Below are 20,820 nucleotides of genomic sequence, written 5' to 3' on the forward strand. Positions count from 1 at the left end.
CCAGGGAGGGCTGTCCAGTGAAGATGATGCACCGCGGCCGCCAGGCCGGGCCAACAGCGCTCCAGCGCGAGGGAGGGGCCCCGGGCGCCGCCAGACCCGGGAGAGGGGCGGGGCCAACCCCTCTCCACCGGGACCCGCGGAAGGGGCGTGGCCTCACCTGTAGTAGCTGAGGAGCCCATTGCTCAGCACGAACCAGCGCCGCTGATACCCTTTGATATAATTGGTCCATTTGAAAAGCCAGCCCTCGCGGGCTGACCCGGAAGCGGAGCTGGTCGACACGGAAGCGGAAGAAGAGCTCCCCCCTGAAGCTCCTGTCACCCCCCCGGGGGCCGGTCCCCCAGGGCCCAGCGTGCCTCCTTCTCCTCTGGTGGCGCTGCTGCCGCCGGGCCCGGGCGAGGGCAGCGGGGTCGTCGGGCCGGGCCCACCGGCGCTCCCTGGGCCGGAGGCATTGGACCCGGCCGCTCCACCCGGCGCTGCCCCAGAGCTGGCTCCCGTGGCTCGCAGCTCCGACATCGCGCAGAGCAGCCGCTCCGCCGCCCCCGCGAGCCCCAACCGACTCTGCCAACGGGAGCCGAGGAGCCAGCGGAGGCTGAGCGCCTCCCTCCTCTCTCGCCTCGCCCGCCCCCCCCAACGGTACGCGTAGCGCCGTCACCCGCCAGCCCTCCCCATTAGCAGCGACGCCCACTCCAGGGGCTGGAATCCTGCCTGGCGCCGCCCCCGCCTGCGATTACTGGCCCAGCAATCCCCCCGAGGCGGGACGGGAGGGGGCATTGGGCGAGCCAGCCGGTCCCTTCCCCCTGCCTTGGTGTATCGCCATTCCTATTGGCCGGCCCTTCTGCCTCTTCCGAGTCACAGCCAATTAGATTGCTCAGATGAGGGTTTAATCGGGCTCGTCACGGGGCGGAGACTATTGGTTGGGTCCAAGTGACAGTTTGGCCTCGGCGGTCATCCGTTGGCGAAGGGGAGGAGTGGGAGCCGCGACCCCGCGACGGCGCATCCCAGGGGCTCCATGCAATGCCTGCCTGTTCCTCGGGCAGACCTCCCGATTCCCAGGCACCTCCCTGGGCTTCCTCCTCAGTTCGCGTTGCGGACCTGACATCGGCCACGTCGCCCGTCAACCCAGGCACTCGAGTCTCCTTCCCTGGAGCGGGACGTTACTGCTGTGGCTTAGGATCCCGCATAGCCTTTCAAAGCCCGCAGACCTTTTAATTTCTCCCCGGGCGACAGCGGGCCACTCTCTTCGACTGTAGAGGACAGCACGGAGAGTCACACCCAGACCTCCAGCGAGCGTATAGGAAATGGCAGACTACCAGTGACTCCAGTTCGACACGGACAACGTGTAAGAGCTCAAATGGCAGAACTGTCCCACCTCCCGCTCTTGGTTACAATACAAAAATGGTCAGAAAATGCTTGGGTGAATTAAGGAGTTACTTAAAAGGTAACTATTTTGAGTGACTGCACATTTCATGCAGAATAGACTCTTGTGCAAGTAACGTTTATTTACTAACCGATAGCGTATCCTGAGTCAGTGCCGAGCTCCCTTAGCTTATTTGACCTGTGTGGTCAGGCTAGGCTCTGGGTTTAGACCCCCTGAAGCATGATTGGTGACCACCAACCAGTGAAACTTACAACCTCACATAAATTAAACCGAGACTGACCAATGGCATGAAGATCCATTGTTCATTATAGTATATAAATTGTTTTTTTTCTGGGGTTTATCCGTTCAGTTCTGCCTCATCCCACCATGCTGATCTCACTCTTTTCCAGATAGATGAACACTCTATCTCGAACTATCCCACAAGGCTGTTGTGTAGATGGCGCTCACTTGGCCAAACTGCTTGCCCTGCCGTGACCCCTGTGAAAGGGTTGTTCGGCCCCCCCAGAGGGATCCCGACCCCCAGGTTGAGAACCACTGCTCTAAGGACATACCAGGTCACCCACATGACAGTGAGGGGGACTCTGCTTGTACAGGGGATTTCATAGGTACAGAAAAGAACTCTTTATATATTAACTGAAAGCTAAAGAGATCTCTTCTTCCCCCAAAATGGCCTCACAAGGAATGGCTAAGTTCTATGAGGAGAGAGCACTGGACATCAATTGAAGGGGGGAGGGAAATTAGCCTTAAAACATTGCTACACGAACATATGGGACAAACAAATGGGATTGGGGGCCATATCAAAAGAAGTATAGTGTCCAGATTGTGCAAGGTGATGGTACCACTTTACTCTGCTCATTTGGAGTACTGTGCTCAGTTTTCTGTTGCCCTAGAGCAGGGGTAGTCAACCTGTGGTCCTCTAGATGTCCATGGACTACAATTCCCATGAGCTCCTTGTAGTCCATGGACATCTGGAGGACCACAGGTTAACTACTCCTGCCCTAGAGGATAGGACCAGTACCAATGGGATGAAATTAATTCAAAATAATGAACATCTGGAAGAAGTTTCTGACAGATTGGTTCCTCAGTGGAACAGTGGTTCCTAATCCTGTTTATTGGATATCCAATCCTATTGATTAACTGTGTAATCCATCTTGAATTTTAGTGGGAAAGGTGGCCCAATCCTATTAGAACTTGGAAGCTAAGCAGGGTTGGCCTTGGTTAAGATTTTACTGGGAGACCACCAAGGAAACTCAGGGTTACAATGGCTAACCACCTCTGAATCATAGGTTGGCTGTGTCTTGATGTCACTTTTTTCCACCAAAAGAACACCATGTTTGCCTTGTGTGCCCATTCCATACAATAATATCAACTATCTTGACTTTTAAAATATCTGCTATCTTTTCAATTATCAGAGTATCTCTCAGCATGTAGGGTTGTCACTTTTGTACCTTAGCCACCCAGTGTGTAGTGGTCAGGAGTGTCAGCTTCTAATATGGTGAACTAGGTTTGATTCCCTGCTCCCCTGCATGAAGCCAGATGGGTGACCTTGGGCTTGTCACATGTCTTATTAGAGCTGTTCTGACCAAGCAGTAATATCAGGGCTCTCTCAGCCTCACCCACCTCACAGGGTGCTTGTTGTGGGGAAAGGAAAGGGAAGGTGATTGTAAGCTGCTTTGAGACTCCTTCTGGTAGAGAAAAAGGGCATATAAAAGCCAACTCCTCCTTGTGTACTTGGAGGTGGGGAGAGGCAAGCTTGCTAGTCAGACTTACGACTTCAGAACTATTTGGCTGAACAAATAAATGTTTATTTTAAAGGTTCTCATCAAGTTGAACAGGGTGATCAGAACCCATCCCTATGCTGAGTTTTCTATTTTAAGGAATATTGTCTTTCATACTGGCATTCAACAGTAAGGTGCCCAATTTACCCACCTTATTCGGTCTTACCCTCTTACACAGAACCCCTGTATCTCACCTTGATAAAATTATCATAGACAGGTTGTGTTTTAAAAACAGAACTGCTTATCTTGTACCCATAGCCCTGAGCCAGTCCATTGGGATGGGCTGTAAAAATCAAATGCATAAATTTAAAAATGTTGAATGATGTATTTATTCCGGTTTCTATGGTACTCTCTCTGCTTCCATGAGACCTGCAATTCAGGGAGCCTCAAAGCTTACCTGAACCAGTGTTCCCAACTGCGAGTCCCATCAAACATTGACACTGCCCACTTTTCTGGAACAAAGGGCAGCTACTCCCTCACTGAGGAGCTGCACTTAGAAGAACCATAGGTGGCTTCCATGCCACTGAGTATCACTGAGATAAACAAGTTAAATTGCCTCCAGGCCATTAAAGTAATTATGTACAACAAATTACAAAGTTTTTTCACAATGACCCTGACAGAAGAAGCAAGTATTTTTGGTAGAGACCTTTCTCCATCTCTGTTTTATCAGATGCAGTAAAGCTGCTATGGGTCCTCAGGAATGCAAAACCACCATTAGTAAAGGAACTTGCATGGGATGTTGATTTCTTCGGTCCCTTTCCAGAGAAGAAAGCAATGATAGTCTTGCAGTGCTGCTGTCTTTAAACCTTCTTATGTCAGTTGAACCATCTTGCCAGCCTTTAGAAAGGCATAACAGACTCATTACAGCATCCCTTGTTTTGGAAAACTCACAGCACAGCTTGCTTAACTATATCCCTGACACCTCTTTCAGTTACTAAGTGCCATACTTTACATACTCTGCATCTGAAATATATAGCTGATAGTATTTTTGCTTCATAAAAAAACAAAGGTATTCATTTCCACTCTCACATTGTAAAGATCCAAGCCTTCAGCAGTTAATAATAGTAATCTGTAACCACTTGAGGCCTTATAATAAAAGGGAAACCGCCTACCTGACAAGATTCCTTGCCAACCTGTGTGGACCCTCGCCGCCACAGAACGCCATAGCAGTATCAGTGCCGGTGTCCGGAGAATTCCTGCTGCTTCTGCTCATATTTACCGCCACCCACGCCCGCTGAGATCCACGCTGCCTGGCCCTGGCCCCCTTCCCCTGACAGACAGCGCCAAGAGCCAAGTCCACCCCCCCCCCATAAGTGTGCCTGCCCGAGCAGGGGGGGGGAGATCTAGTGCCCATTGCATCCCTGCTGGGGAATGCCGTCACCTCAACTAGCTTTATTGTTGCTCAGACTTAATAAGGCTCATTTGAATTCACATTCCAGGATGTCTGGCTCCAGGTCAGTGACTACCCCATCATGGTTATCAGGGATGTTAAGCTCGCTCTTGTATAGTTCTGTATAATTTTGCTACCTTTTTAAAATCTCTTCTGCTTCTGTTAAGTCTCTACCATTTTGGTCCCTTATCATACCCATCTCCTTTGGTTTACACTGTCATAAACAAACTTGACAATTTCATTGCCCCAATCGAGATCACTTCTGTATTTGCTGAATCTTTTTACAGCTGTATTTGCTATTTCCTTTTACAGCTGGTGCTCCCTAATGGCCTTCTACCTGGATGTATAGCATAAGCTCAATTACTTCCAACGCATGCAGTTTCTGCTATATGAAAATGTTTGCTAAGGAAGGCCTGTCAGTCCCTTTTATAGAAAGCCTGCATTTCTACAAATACAGAAGAACACTATACACTCTCCCCACAAGTATAGAATATTTTTTTATTTACAATACCCTATAAAAATGTAAATTTAGAAATTTCCATCATAACCAACCAAAAAAGTAAAAGCACAATAATAATAATAATGGACCACTTGATCTTGAGTGCTGAAAGGAATAAGGGTAGAGGAGGGGGATTGGGACAAGAGGACAAGCAAGTTTGAAATGTGGATTCAAGAGAACGGGAAAAGGAGAAAGGAGAATACTGTGGAGAGGCAGCTGATTAGTAACAGTTTACTGGTTGTAGAATACCTACATGTGCAAATTGTTTTTTGTTTTAAAAGCAAATAAAAGTTAAACCTCACCACATTCCAAAAAAAAGGAGCAAAAAACCAGCAGGACTAAGTAATGATATTCATTAAATCTGTGCCAGGGAAATTAATTCCTGGTACCTTACTGGTTAGTCTACCAGGGAATATGGCCAGCTGAAGCTTGAGGCAAGATGTAGGTCTGAGACACAAAAGCTCAGGTAGAAAAGGAGTTTTGGGAAGACCAGACAAATGTGCAAAGATGTTGCTTCATCACAAGGTTTGGAAAGGTGATAATTTTGGAAATGGGTGTTGCCACAGTAGGAAGCCTGGTGCAGGAAAAGGAGAGAAAAAACTCAGTGGGCCAATCAGAAGGAAGTCCCATAATTTAAAACAATCCAACATACAGGAAATACAGAAGCATCTGGTCTCTCTGTTTTCACAAAGAGGGAGTCAAACTTACAACTATGGTGTTTTGTTTCTTTGTTTTCTGATTGACAGGAGGCCGTACTTTCCCTATTAGTCCATCAGTAGTGTGCTGGGAAGGACAGGGCCAGTGTAGGGAGGAGGAACAGCAGCTGTCATGAAAATGCTGAGGGAAGGGAGGACCAAGGGTGAATTCAATGTAGCAAGGACATGCAGAACTGCAAACTGGCAATGTGGGGCAGAAGGAAAGCACAGCCCCAGCCAAGCTCAGAGCAAGAGAGCGAGCTTCTCTGCTGGACCAGAGACACAGTCCCACAAGAACTGATTCTGAGAAGGAATGGCCTCCTCTTCGCCCACTCAAAACACTGTAGCAGTGTCAGCAACAATGGCAACCAGCAGTGACACTTTGAGGCCCACTACCGTATTCCTTGAATCAACCTGAAAAAGCAAACAATGAGAATTATTGGTCTGGCTGTGGCAGCACTAATTGAAAGGTAAAAAGCATTTCCCTTCCCAAGGCCCAAGTTGAATCATGTTTTTGTTTTTAAAATAAAGACATCTGTCAATTTAAAGTCCTCAAGCTGTCTGACAAATTGAATATAAACTGCAATGATACACACTTCTCCTTTACATCAACTCCCAAGATAATTTATAAAATGACAGCAGTATTCTACTATGTTGCAAACCCTACCAAGGCTGCCAAATTTTTAGACTCTTTGGAAAAGGGCCTGCTGCTAGGGTATACATACAGATACTGCAGCCTGCCTGCCTTGTTGCACACACACACATCGAGATAAGCAGAGATTGCTCAATAGTGGAGAAGACTTCTCCATGGCTCTGACGTCATATGTCTCCATATGCTCAGCCTGTTTCCTAACCCTGGGTCCCTTGGATTCCTGCTCAAGGTCCTGGCCCTCATAGAATCATAGAATAATAGAGTTGGAAGGGACCTCATGGGTCATCTAGTCCAACCCCCTGCACTATGCAGGACACTCACATCCCAATTGCTCATCAACTAATGAGATCATCTCCATAGCTCTGCCAATCATGTGACTATGATGGCATGTGACTTCCTGCTGCAAGCTTGCAGCTTAATGGATCCTTCGCTGTCATCTGGGGGTAAAAGGTGGGGTCTAGGTCTGGAAAGGCTAAAATCACTGGCTCTATATTTGATGGTATAGAAAGGCCAAAGCTGAGAGTGAGCTAACATTGGCCAGGGAAGCCCATTGTAACAAGAAAAGATTTTTCAGTTATGTGAGGAGCAAACGTAAAGTAAAGGAGGCAATAGGCCCACTGTTGGGTGCGGATGGACAAACTCTAACGAAAGATGCAGAGAAAGCAGAAAGGCTTAGTGCCTATTTTACATCTGTTTTCTCCCACAGGTCGAAGTGTTTAGGCACATCTAGAGATGGCTGTAGCCAAAAGATAGTGTCTGGGTGGCAGGTTAACATGGATAGAGAGGTTGTCTCTCTATTTAGCTGCACTGGATGAGTTCAAATCCCCTGGTCCGGATGAAATGCACCCGAGAGTACTCAAAGAACTTTCCAGAGAACTTGCACAGCCCTTGTCCATCATCTTCGGAACCTCTTTAAGGACTGGAGATGTCCCGGAGGACTGGAAAAGAGCAAACGTTATTCCGATCTTCAAAAAAGGGAGGAAGGATGACCCAGGAAACTATAGACCAGTGAGTCTGACCTCTGTTGTGGGGAAGATAATGGAGCAGATATTAAAGGGAATGATCTGCAAACATCTGGAGCACAATTTGGTGATCCAAGGAAGTCAGCATGGATTTGTCTCCAACAGGTCCTGCCAGACCAACCTAGTTTCCTTTTTTGACCAAGTAATAGATTTGCTGGATCGAGGAAATTCGGTTGATGTCATTTACTTGGATTTTAGTAAAGCTTTTGACAAGGTTCCCCATGATGTTCTGATGGATAAGTTGAAGGACTGCAATCTGGATTTTCAGATAGTTAGGTGGATAGGGAATTGGTTAGAGAACCGCACTCAAAGAGTTGTTGTCAATTGTGTTTCATCAGACTGGAGAGAGGTGAGTAGCGGGGTACCTCAGTGCTCGGTGCTCGGCCCGGTACTTTTTAACATATTTATTAATGATCTAGATGAGGGGGTGGAGGGACTACTCATCAAGTTTGCAGATGACACCAAATTGGGAGGACTGGCAAATACTCCGGAAGATAGAGACAGAGTTCAACGAGATCTGAACACAATGGAAAAATGGGCAAATGAGAACAAGATGCAATTTAATAAAGATAAGTGTAAAGTTCTGCATCAGGGTCAGAAAAATGAAAAGCATGCCTACTGGATGGGGGATACGCTTCTAGGTAGCACTGTGTGTGAACGAGACCTTGGGATACTTGTGGATTGTAAACTAAACATGAGCAGGCAGTGTGATGCAGCGGTAAAAAAGGCAAATGCCATTTTGGGCTGTATCAACAGAGGCATCACATCAAAATCACAAGATGTCATAGTCCCATTGTATACAGCACTGGTCAGACCACACCTGGAGTACTGTGTGCAGTTCTGGAGGCCTCACTTCAAGAAGGACGTCGATAAAATTGAAAGGGTACAGAGGAGAGCGACGAAGATGATATGGGGCCAAGGGACCAAGCCCTATGAAGATAGGTTGAGGGACTTGGGAATGTTCAGCCTGGAGAAAAGGAGGTTGAGAGTGGACATGATAGCCCTCTTTAAGTATTTGAAAGGTTGTCACTTGGAGGAGGGCAGGATGCTGTTTCTGCTGGCTGCAGAGGAGAGGACACGCAGTAATGGGTTTAAACTTCAAGTACAACGATATAGGCTAGATATCAGGAAAAAGTTTTTCACAGTCAGAGTAGTTCAGCAGTGGAATAGGCTGCATAAGGTGGTGGTGAGCTCCCCCTCACTGGAATTCTTCAAGCAAAGGTTGGATACACACTTTTCTTGGATGCTTTAGGATGCTTAGGGCTAATCCTGCGTTGAACAGGGGGTTGGACTAGATGGCCTGTATGGCCCCTTCCAACTCTATGATTCTATGATTCTAACTCAATAAAGGCAGAGACAGCAGCAAGAAATAGTTGAGATGTACCTGCAGTTAAACAAAGATCCCTAGGCCTTATTACAGACTGGGGAAATTATTAGGCAAAGAGCTTAACAGAAAATGTTGTATTCAGTTTTATTTGGTACATATATAATCAGGAAGATGGCTCCCAAACTGTTATCATTCCACAGAATAGGTAGGACAAAATTGTTCAGGAAAACATTAATAAAAGAGATAGGTTTTAGCGTCTGAAAAATGTTAGGGTCATTTCATTGCATTGTTTGTTATACAAATTATTAATGTTTGAATTTACAAAACCACTGTAATCCACCTTGATTCTCACAAAAATGTGAACTAGAAATCAACCAAACAAATGAATTGCCAAAGGCTTTCATGGCCAGAGTCCACTGGTTTTGTGAGTTTTCTGGGCTGTGTGGCCAAGGTGAGGTAGTTTTAGTCCCTGTCATTTTGCCAATTTCTTGTCATGTCCTCTGAAGATGCCAGCCACTGTTACTGGCTAAACTACCAGAATAGGGGTCTTTACTTACTGCAACTTTGTCTCTAGCACATTCAACTTTTGCCGATCAACATAGCGAGAGAAGAGAGATAAAAGATTAGAGGGAGTAGACACTGGTTTGGCTAAGGCTGACTGAGGGATCCGGAGAAACTCTCTGGTTGCCATAAACATCAGCTCTGTCCTGCAAAATACAAAGTGGTGGTATTTTTTAAACGAAAAATTTCTATTCTTCAGAAGCACAAAAGCAGTTTACAGAAAAGTAAAAGTACAATGTTTCATAAAATTATTTACACCATTCTAAAATGACTCAAATATGAAGACATTCATCCATGGTATTAAATAGCCAAATTCATAAGCCCACTCAAACCACACAGGATAATACTAATAATACATATCCAGGGGTCTAAAGGTTAAAAAACATCTTTAATTATGCTTGGAAATAAATAGATAGCCAAAACAACAATGGCAAAAGAGTTGCTATGCGAAATACTGTGCCCCATCTAAGGCTTGGTGTATATTGGCACAAACTGATTTTTCCATGTTACTTTCAGGTGGAGTCCATTATGTAGGCTAAAGAACTTTGGATTGATGGCCTGGGATCCAATGAGCTGCTGTGAGTAGGCAGGTAAATATCACCATGTTCCTCTCCCCACAGTGGTCCCTTTCAACAATTTGGAAAGATTATTCCAGAACTGTGGGGCCCAGCTACACCAGTCAAGGGCTGCAGTGAGGAAGGGGATGGAAGAAAATTAAGCACAAGTAAGATAATTAATGAGTCAAAGGTGCCATGTATTGTGGGATGAAGGTCAGGTAAAGCCACCTCTGTGAGCTGTTTTTAGTAGCACCTCAATGTTTTTGAGGGAGCAATTTTATAATTCACAAGGAAGAAACTGCATGTTAAATCCTGAGATGGGTTATGATGTGGAGAAATCCCATCTGAGGCATCATACTTGGATAAACTCTAAACAAGCCCCCAGGATAAAGAAATATTCTGTAAATTGGTATGCGCCAGGCATTCTTTTTAAAAAGAAGTCCCTGTTCTATGGGATGGAGGTGGCAAGACTCTTTCTGACTCCCCATTTCCTCCAAACATCTTCTAAGTCTGATCAAGACTTGTTGGCCTTTCAATTCAGATTTTTTTCCCTTTGATTACATCAAGCAGCAGAGGGAAAACCTTCATCCACTAAACTTTACCCCAGCAGGAAGGGAAATGGCAGAACTCACCAGCAATAGGCCATCCAGATGTGGGTGAGGGCCTTACCATATATAGTGTTGGTTTGGGTTTTTTGGATAATAAATATGGAGCTGTTATTCCTGCATTGGAGGGAATCTAGATGCTATTTTTCAAAAAGCAATGCCTTTGTTGTAAGGATACTGTATTTTCTGCACTGCCTTGTATCACAGAAAATACAGTTTTTCCTAAAGAAACAAAAGCTGTTGCACTGTAGTTGGCATGAGCTTCTCAGGAACTGTAGGACTCCCCCCACCCCACCCTGACATTGTGACTTCAAGAATTCTAATTTAAATGCTTCCAATGCCAAGCAGTCCTTTAGTAGACTTCAAAACAAAGGTAGTCAATGCCAAGTAGGCTACCCTCCTTTTTGTTATAATACACCTTGCAGACTTTCTGCTTGTATGTTAAGTTAACTGAAAGTTAACTTAAAACACACCCCTGCCACAATAATGCTGGAGTGTCAGGTTTTTTCTTTCAAAGGAGAAGTAAACAGCAGCATGGCTCCCATCCACAACTTCTTGGAACTACTGCATATTCAATGAAAGAACAAAAGAGGGAACAAGGTAACTCAACCTGTAAACACAAGAGAGGAACCAAGGTTGAGCAGCTGCAGAATATATTAAATATTAAAATGCAAATATTTATTTCAAATACATGTGCACATATAAAACTTAAAAACATCAACATATATCACATGCTATTGCACAAATCCAAAACAGTTTGACACTTCTCTCCAGGCTAAACCGACCAAGCTCCCTCAACCTTTCCTCATACATCTTGGTTTCCAAATCCCTCACCATTTTCATTGCCCTCCTGTGGACATGCTCCAGTTTACCTACATCCTTCTTCAATTGTGGTGCCCAGAACTGAACACATTACTCTAAGTGAGGTCTAACCGGAGTACAGTAAAGCAGTACCATCATATTGCACGATTTGGACACTATACTTCTATTGATACAGCCCAAAATCCCATTTGCCTTTGTAGCCACAGAGTCACACTGAAACTCATGTTTTGTGTATCCTTTTCACACATACTACTGCCAAGACACGTCTCCATCCTATAATAATGCATTTGATTTTTCCTACCTAAATGCAGAACTTTACATTTATCACTATTTAAATTAATTGTATTCATTGTAATCCAGTTTTCCAGCCTGTCAAGATCATCCTGTATCCTGATTCTGTCTTCTGCTGTGTTTGCTACCCCTCCCAGTTTAGTATCACCTGCAAATTTAATAAGCACCCCCTTTATTCCTTCATCCAAATCATTTATAAATATGTTGAACAACACGGAGCCCAGGACAGATCTGAGGCACTCCACTTGTCACTTCTTTCCAGAAGGATGACGATCCCTTAACAAACACCCTTTGGGTGTGACCTGTCAACCAGTTATTGATCCATTTAACAGTAATAGGAACCATGCCACATTTTACCAGCTTGTCAACAAGAATACCATGTGGAACCTTATCAAAAGCTTGACTATGTTGAAAGTTTAAAAACTAAACTTAATTCTTTGATCTGTCAAGGAATAAACCTAAGAAGCATGCAACTCACCACTGGTTGTCCTGTGTGAGCTCTGAAGCCAAATCAGCACTCTGCAGTTCCTCCCCACGGCTCAGGACCAAAAACAGCAGGGAGAGGCCAAACTGCATAGCAGGAAGGCAAGGAAAGTCAATAGTGAAACCTTGTACACACTTACACAGAAATCACTTTTACCAGAAACATATCTTAAACAAAATCCCATTCATGGTTATTGGATCATCAAAAAGTTACAAAATAGTCAACTAAGTAAGATGATAACGGGGTCAAAACAAGTCACTGATCTTTCTCCCAAATCAAACTGCTGCACAGAAGCAGGATACTAACCCCACTGCCTCACTCAAAAGACAATGCAAGGACTGTCTTTGCAGCATCCAAGCTGTATTCTAGTAATACATGTACGTGCTAATATGCCTACAACACAGCTGTGAGTTCTGGACAAGAGCACACCATTTGGGAAACCACCTTTTTAAAAAGGTATACTGATATTTCCTCTACCTGCTCCCCTTATTTTCCCTGGACCTCCCTATTTCCTTGATATCACTTGGTTCTTACATGCCGCTTTTCTCTACCTGAAGGAGTCTCAAAGCGGCTTATAATTGCCTTTCCTTTCCTCTCCCCACAACAGACACCCTGTGAGGTGAGTGAGGCTGAGAGTGCCCTGATATCACTGCTCGGTCAGAACAGCTTTATCAGTGAGCCCAAGGTCACCTAGCTGGTTGCATGTGGGGGAACGCAGACTTGAACCCAGCTCGCCAGATTAGAAGTCCGCACTCCTAATTACTACACCAAGACAATTTTTGTACACTGCCTAGTCATTCAGATACTTTAAGAACTACTACCATTGCCCACAACAATTATTTTGTTATTATTTTCTCCCTATGCTGGGAAGATAGGAAAATCTTGAATTGGGGGGGGGGGTTCTTGTGGGAGAAAAACCTATAACAATGGAACACTAACATGCTCTGCATTCCAGCACTGGGGATCTCATTAGGACCATGGCTGAGCATGCATTAGCCTATAAATCATGAACAGCAATTATACCCTTAAATTAGCGACTAGCGGTGAAGCATAAAGAGCAGAAAAAACGGCACCTTATTTTGGAGCACAGCTGTGAGGTGCAGATTGGCAGATGCTGGCACTGTTGTGCTCTGAGGTAGGTTCATTAGCTGTTGCAGGATGTTGGCAACTGTTCCCAGTGGAAGATGATAGAGAATGAGAGAGAAGGGCCTCAACAGACATGGTAGCACCTGGGAACAAAGGAACAGTGGCATCCTTTGTCAGGAATTAGAAGCAGACACCACACATCAGCAGCCATGGAGTAAATCCTGGGGCCACAGCTGGTTCCTGAGCAAAGGGCACCAATTTCTTGTTGGAAGTGGGCCATGATAAGAGAAGGGACAAGATAGGCCTGAAATGTATGATTCAAGGAGAAAGCATCAAGTTAAGACTGGGAACTGACTAATTTATCTTCCCCGGTAAACACCAGTTATTCTGGTCAGAGATCTAAGAGGTCTTATAGATTTTCATAAACCAGAGAGGAGTTGTTTGATTGCCATCCAGCTAAAGACAAAAAGCCAGGAAAAACGAGATTTCTGACCATTTCAATAAAGAAATTTAAAGAGTTTTCTGTTCCAAATTGTCTGACCTGTGCAAAGCTTTGCAAAAAATAAAACACAACATGTGTGTGCTGAGGATAATATTTTAATGGCATCCACACATGTAACCTCTGAGGGAGCAACTGGACAAATTCTGCATTTTCATTTTGTCCCACACTTTACACATTGATGTACCTCTTTCTAATCAACTTTCCTTCAAATTTACTACTAGTCATTTCACTCACACACAAAAATTGTGCATTCTCAGTTTTATGTCTTCACTAGCTTTTAAGCTACATATTACAAAACCTATTAAAATAGTTCTGAAGCTATGTATTACACAGACTATTAAAAAGACTATAGCATATTATTTAAGCACCAAGCACCCATTTAACTATGGGACTAAAGAGAAACAGTAAATGTAGTCCCCCTTTCAAATTTGTAAGAAAAATCAAAGGGATTGTGCGTTGTAAATACCATCATAGTTGTCTTAATATCTAATACAGATATCCAAAATCACCCTGACAAGCCATAGTGCACATTGGGGGAAAATAATGTTATTGCCCTTGTTGAGAATGTGGGGCATTACTTTTCTATTTAAAAGAACATGATAAAGCAAAGTCTTGGGCACAATATTTGAAAACAGCAACATCTGTCTCTTCAGCTGTATTTACCTCATCCTGAGCATCTTTCTTGATTAGAAAGGGCAAATTCCGGGCTGTAGCTGCAAGTATGTCAGCTGCTTGCTCAGTGGACAGGAAGGGGAGGATCCGGGCAACAAGACGCTTTCCTTTCCGAATACACATGATCTGCACAAAAGGGTCATCACTCAGCCTGCCAGAACAGATCGCACAATTTAATAAGCAGAAATCAGGGACATGCCACTTCCTCTGTGGTATACACAGCAGACATGCACACACATCTGTGAGTTTCTAAACCTGGGAGAGCTCTAAATTAGCAGATTTTTCCAGTGCTGTAAAACTGATTGTTCATTCTTCATTTTTCCTGAATGTATACACCTAAGAGTCCATGCAAAATCCTTCAGTCTTATATGAAGAGCATTGCAATGGGTCCACTGACTACATTATGGTCTTTTTTTACCCCTTCATTTTAAGCTCGTTTCTGTTTCTCATTATCTTAGCAAAAGGGCTGCCCTCTGGACCCAACCCAGTACTTTGGGGGGGGGGGTGCCACCTGGTCCAGTTTGTAAATCAGAAGGAAGAAGCAGATGGGGGGGGGCAGAAACTGCAGCCACAACATTTGTCAGCAAGTTGGTAAGAAGTATTTGTCATTTATATATGCTATATATTTTTAAGTCCACCTTTCTGCCAACAGCACTCAAAATGGGAATAAAGAAGCAAAATCAGGGTGCAGAAATATAAGAGTGACGCTCCACAGTTTGTTTGGTTGTCTGAACTAAAGGTTTGTATCCAATATTCTCTCTAATTTTTTTCCCAAGTGAGCAGAGCAGTTCCCACCCTGAACATAATGTAACTGCTGTAGTCTTAAAATGGACAATGGATGGAGCTTAGAGGGAACTCTGTATCCCACCACTCCCCTGAACAACATTTCAACAAAAGAAGCCTTCCAATAAATTAAGGGATTCTTTTTAATAGGAGGAACAGTCTCAAGTTGAAGGATCCTCAAACTGGAGCAAGTTTCTGCAGCTCGAGGCACAACACACACCACTCTCTTGGAGGTAATTAGTCTAGCAAAGCTTGCTGTCATTTCTACCTTAAGAAACATCATCTATTCAGTTTTAATACTCTCTTGGAAAGCTCTTTCTAGACAATGCTGTGTTCATGATGGAACAAAACAGAATACATGTTTAACAGTTCTGAGGGTAGTAAGAGGCAATGTGGTGCTAATATATCAAGCACGTGCAGAAGTTTCATTTTTCACACACTCAGTTAAAGAGGGCCATTTTCAGACCTAAAAACACAATACTGAAGAAGCTTTGAGGGTGGCAGGCTGTTACCCATCACACAAAGAGAAGGATGCAATGTCAGGATGAACCAACAAGAGAGATCTTTTAGTGGGACTGAAGGCCTAGTTTCAGAGGCTTCTGGTACCCATTTGCCAAATCCACCAATTTTCCTTCCACGTCCTGCTCAATAATATATTGGAGGAAGCCAGTCAGAACAGAGGAATAGCATTCGTCATCAGTAACAAGTAGAAACAGCAGACTTTGCCACAGACTCCCCACCATCACTGAACCAGGTCTGTGTTTTTCATGTACAGGAGTCATATCAACTTATCAGGCAGATTCTTACCTTTCCTGGTTGGGTATTTTCCCTCTCAGATTGTCATAGATGTCACAGATCTTCTGCTTCCTATCCTCCATCAAAGCCAGACGATCACCCTCCAGGCTTAACAGGTAGCGCCTCTCATAATCCTCAACATCCAGGAGGAGGCTGTATGTCTGCTTGGCAACAGAGAGGTGTATGTATAAAACTCCATAATACAGAGTACTCAAAGAATTATTGAGATTACTGTTTTCGTCTCCAGGCATAAAAGCTGGAGAACACTATTTATCCTGATAAAATAACTGGCTTGGATCCAGTGGTAATTTTCTGCTGATAGGATTTTGACCTGAAGAATGCAACTTTCCCATCCCGTTTCCAGCTACATACCCCAATTCTCTTCCCTCCCACCCAATACTGCCCCTCGGAGACAGATGCCCAGGAGGAACTATAGCAGGAAGAACTGCATCAAGAACGAAGAACTGGCAAAAACCAGCCCCCTGTTCCTTCAGCAAAAAATCTCCTATGGCAGGGGTATTCAACCTGTGGTCCTCCAGATGTCCATGGACTACAATTCCCATGAGCCCCTGCCAGCATTTGCTTTGGTGGCCGCTTTGCTTGCGGCCTGGGACGTTCTCACTGGGGGGGGGCAAGGAGAGGGAGCCGCGGCCCGGTGCCAAGGCCTTCGCAGCCCCGGTGGTTGGGGACCACTGTTTTAGAGGATCTGGCATTTGTATCCACTGAATCACACCATTAATTTAAAACAACTAACTGTTCAGGATGTCAGGGACAGCCATACATATAGCTAAACCATAAGAAGAAAGTGATTACAGCCTCAGCTTCTCTGAAATCCAGCTCTAAGGGGACAGGGATGTGTACTCAGTGTTTATAGTGTGTTAACATCCCAGAATTGACTTCACTTAAACTGCTGATATCAGAAGGCACAGGGCTGGCAGCTCTCCTTGAAAAATGGCTGGATGATTCTTCAAAGGAAGACTGCAACGCGAGCTCACCTTCTCAATAGTGAAGAGAGTCTGACGCCTCTTATCGCGGACCTGCTTCTCTTTTGTCTCCTGAGAGGGGGGGGAAAGGTAGGACATGATAGGAAAGTGCTCAATAAAATAACATGATATCATGCACTGCACCTTTAGGCAGAGCAGAAGCTGAGAAGGATGGAGATGATCAATAACATAAGTGGAGAGGCATGCTGAAAGTGAAACCAGAACTGAGACAATGAGTCACTTGTGACCAGCTGGGGAACTCTGCCCAAGGAAACTTACATCTTCCTCCCCTCGTAGTGTCACCACAGCATCAATCATTTTGCGGGGATTATTCACACTGGAGACGGTAAGCTTCCCCAGGGAGCCTTCAAACTGCACTACAAGCATAAAGAATTAACAATGTAGGTAGAATTGCACAAGCAGAGTTCCCTGACATATCCTACTTTTGAATCCTATTTTTTCTGCCCTCTCCAATTCAGTTACAGTTCCAGCAGCCAAACAACGCAGCAACCTGGAGGCAGCAGCTGTACTTTGGATATACCAGGGTTTACAGCAACGCAGTTTTACAAGCCTTGCTGTTCCTTGCCAGACCAAGCTTGCCCTCCAGGTCAGTACAGTGCAGAACCCCCTCCTCCATATTAAAAGCCTTCTGTATGTGGAAATGTAGCATAGTAAGCAGTCCACACTGCACTGAGATCCAAGTTGCAATGTCTTTTTATTTCATTTATAACAGGGGACCATTCAAAAGGGGTATCCCTCCACCTGCAGTGTGAGACAGTCCAATTCATTCTAGCACCTCATGCTGGTCTTTGTACACAGCAATGACAGCTACTTACCTGGCTTGTAGGCGTGTTCTAGCTTGGCCACTTGTGGGGTGATTAGTTTTGTACGCTCTTTTTTAGGACCATCACCATGCATCTCCTCTGCTGCAGACAATTTTTCCAGCTTCTGAAAGTAATTCTAAGGCACAGAAAGATGGTTAGAAGCTCTGTGACAGTTTGGATCCTTCATCAGTCTGCAGTCCCCACCAGGACACCGAGTGAAGTGCTATTGTATGCCGTAAGTCAGTTTGAAGGAGGAAAGGAAATGCTTCAAGAGTAGACCTCACCCTTTTGTCCAGTTTCTTACTGTAGGATGCTGCTAGCATCAGGAAAAAAGTGTCTGACAAGGCCAGCTACTAGTCCCTGGGGATCCTGGCATACAGCCCCTTCTGAATCTGCTCCTGGTGGCTGACTGGAGGATACTGTTAGTAGGGGCGAAAAAGGATGCCTGACAGGCCCAGCTACTAGCACCTGTGGGGGACCCAATGATCAGCAACAACCTACCGAGGTATGTAATGCACCTACCTGATAATAGAAATCGTCCAAGTATGGATCAGTGCTCTGTAGCTGCATCATTTGGATCTTGGACACCCAGTCCTTTTCCCGTTGCAGCATGAGATTGGCATATGGGTCCTTCCGTATCTGCTCCTGATGGCTATTCCGGTGACTCCCTCGGTCCCCTGCTGAGCCATTTAGACTCCGGTGCTGACTGCATGGAGGTTGGGGTGGAATTCAGGAATAAGTCAGTGGTCTCAGATTTAGAAAAATTTATTGACAGAATCACTTCAACAGGGAAGTGGAAAACATATCCTCAAAGCAAATATCTACACTTACAGTCTTACAGGTCTTGAAGTAAGCCTTGGATTAAACAAATAGACACCTGCCAAAACGGCAGAGCATGAGAGAGGCTACATTGAACCTGAATCAGCAAACTTCAACCCAATCAGCAATTTGCCCTGGGTTTAGAGATGTCCCAGAATCACTTGCCAGGATTGCCCTGCAAGGATCATCCTTGTCTGAAGAGATCTTTCAGCATCAAAAAAATTAAGTTAATGATATCCCCTAGGCTATAAATATTTGAGGTGCGAGTGGGATTAATATGAACAAAGTCTGTTCCAGGAATTAGCGGAAAATTTATCAGCACCGTAGCACTCTCTCTTCCTCTCTCTCCTTCCAAAGCAAGCATCTTCTGCTGACCACAGAGCAAAAACCCAACACAGAGGTGGACAGGTGTTGCTGAAGACTCAGAGGACTGAAGACTGTAAGGAAGGGAGTGGGCCTTAATAGTATTCCTGTGTAGCATTAGCCCTTAGACAATAAGTGCCTGGTGGGTAAGACTAGACATCCGTGATGCCCAGTGTTCTGTTTCTACCAGTGGAGAACCATATGCCCCTAAGAAACCTATAAATTAGACTAATGGTGAAAGCCATCTGGTGTGTCCTTAGCATCTATGTTGCCCTTGAAATGAGGAAGTTCTAGTTTCAGCAACTTGTGATAACCACAGAAAAAACTAACCTTATGTAGTGATGTAATCTTCATAAAGCCATCTAAGCCAGTGGGTCTCTGTTCTGCTTTGTCGTAATGAATTCCCTAGGGTTATTATGGATTCTATGAAGAAATAGTTCCTTCTCCTGTGCTATTCCATTCTACCTTCCTAACTATAGTTAGAAATCCAGTACAGTTTCCAAGAAGAATAGATTTTTATTCCCCAATTCTTTCTTCCTTTAGGGGTCTCAAGGTGGCTTATAATCACCTTCCTTTCCTCTTCCCACACTAGGGGTTGAGAAAGTTCTGACAGAACTGTTCCTGCCCAAGGTCACCAATTAAGCTTCATGTGGAGGAGTGGGGAATCAAACCTAGATCTCCAGATTAGAGTCCACCACTCTTAACCACTACATTACACCAACTCTCTTTACACAATCCATTTTTGTGCATGAAGTCCGCCCCCCACCCAAAAAAAAACCCCTACTATCTGAAAACTGAAATTATGGAAATCAAATAACAAAAATCCTTGCCAGCACTATGGGCATAGAAAAAAGGGTTCTCTCAATGAAACATATACACAATGGTTGAGAGTACCTTACTTCTTAGCATCCAAGACTCACATGAGTCTTCTTGTATTGTGAAAGCGTCTTAAGCTTTCCTTCCCTACCTCAGTAGAAGCCCACAGATGCATCCAACACTCACTTCCTGTTCTGCTGCTGCCTCTGGTGTAAGAGTCGTCGGTGCTGTGGGTGAAGGTGGGTTGTATCAGGCCTGAACATCTGCGGCTGAGGCCTAAGGAATAAAAACCACTGTTAGGTAAAAAGCAGGTGAGGACCCACAAATTCAGTAACTTAGTGGTCTCATGGAAATACAGTTGGAGCAAGTGAGATACCTTAAATTCTGTAACTGGGCTCCAGGACATGGTGAGTGGTGTTGTGATGGTGGTGCGGGTGGAGGTTGTGCCCCAAAAAAGGCACGGAACCCACTAGCTGGTGGCATCATCTGCCCAACCCGGCCCTGAAGCAGCTTGGGATTCATGGATGCAAGAGGGTTGCTAACAAGTCCAGAGATCCGGGCAAACTGGCTGGGAGACATTCTACCTGCCTGTAGGCATGGGGCAGAGAAAAAAAACATAAGTACATGACTTGTTTACAACTCTTCTTTTCCCTGAATACACTAAGAGGCAAGTGAAGCAAACACACACAAGAATACAGGGGGAAAAACATGTTACAGCAGAGCAAAGAGCACACAGCCCACACCATAAGCAATTTTTTAAAATCCAGAAGAACACAGAAGTAGACAGTTGTTTACCTGTGCTCCTCCTAGCAGCTGTGCTCTCTGGAGGTGGGTGAGAACAGGAGTAACACTGGGAGGGAATGGGTGGCCCAGAAGGGAGGAATTCTGAGAAGAGAAAAACAGAACATGATAATTCTAAACCAAATAACCCAACGGGAATATTGCAAGGACACAGAACATATTGCAAGGACACAGACAAGAAAAATATAGAAGCCGGAATCGTCTGCATCAGGTAACACAGAAGCAAAGATTCGAGTGAACATTCAAGACACTGGCTATTCCTATCAGACAGAATGGAAAGAGTGGTGATGGGGGAGTGATAAAGAAAAAATAGAG

General features: G+C 44.7%; 2 protein-coding genes and 1 long non-coding RNA gene across 6 annotated transcripts in view; 1 reads left to right on the forward strand and 2 right to left on the reverse strand.

Annotated features, from left to right (window-relative positions):
- The window catches only part of OSBP (oxysterol binding protein), a 22,250-nt gene extending 21,616 nt beyond the window's left edge, over positions 1-634 (reverse strand). The window contains exon 1 of the mRNA XM_077321045.1: positions 158-634. Coding sequence (XP_077177160.1) covers positions 158-513 — 356 coding nt within the window. The 5' untranslated portion in view covers positions 514-634. The remainder of the gene's footprint in view (positions 1-157) is intronic.
- On the forward strand, positions 623-15,937 carry LOC143829722 (uncharacterized). The gene is made up of 3 exons (XR_013228217.1): positions 623-1,438; positions 9,819-9,892; positions 14,974-15,937. It is a non-coding gene; the product is annotated as an uncharacterized LOC143829722 (long non-coding RNA).
- The window catches only part of PATL1 (PAT1 homolog 1, processing body mRNA decay factor), a 24,782-nt gene continuing 8,987 nt past the window's right edge, over positions 5,026-20,820 (reverse strand). For all 4 annotated transcript variants that reach the window (XM_077321048.1, XM_077321047.1, XM_077321049.1 and 1 more), the window contains 13 exons: positions 20,500-20,589; positions 20,081-20,292; positions 19,891-19,980; positions 18,229-18,412; positions 17,719-17,842; positions 17,162-17,259; positions 16,895-16,954; positions 15,912-16,060; positions 14,313-14,472; positions 13,135-13,290; positions 12,056-12,147; positions 9,299-9,448; positions 5,026-6,154 (listed from right to left, as the gene is read on the reverse strand). In XM_077321048.1, coding sequence (XP_077177163.1) covers positions 6,133-6,154; positions 9,299-9,448; positions 12,056-12,147; positions 13,135-13,290; positions 14,313-14,472; positions 15,912-16,060; positions 16,895-16,954; positions 17,162-17,259; positions 17,719-17,842; positions 18,229-18,412; positions 19,891-19,980; positions 20,081-20,292; positions 20,500-20,589 — 1,587 coding nt within the window. In that variant the 3' untranslated portion in view covers positions 5,026-6,132. The remainder of the gene's footprint in view (positions 6,155-9,298; positions 9,449-12,055; positions 12,148-13,134; positions 13,291-14,312; positions 14,473-15,911; positions 16,061-16,894; positions 16,955-17,161; positions 17,260-17,718; positions 17,843-18,228; positions 18,413-19,890; positions 19,981-20,080; positions 20,293-20,499; positions 20,590-20,820) is intronic.

The sequence above is a fragment of the Paroedura picta genome, chromosome 2 (assembly GCF_049243985.1).
Source record: "Paroedura picta isolate Pp20150507F chromosome 2, Ppicta_v3.0, whole genome shotgun sequence".
Classification (NCBI taxonomy): domain Eukaryota; kingdom Metazoa; phylum Chordata; class Lepidosauria; order Squamata; family Gekkonidae; genus Paroedura; species Paroedura picta.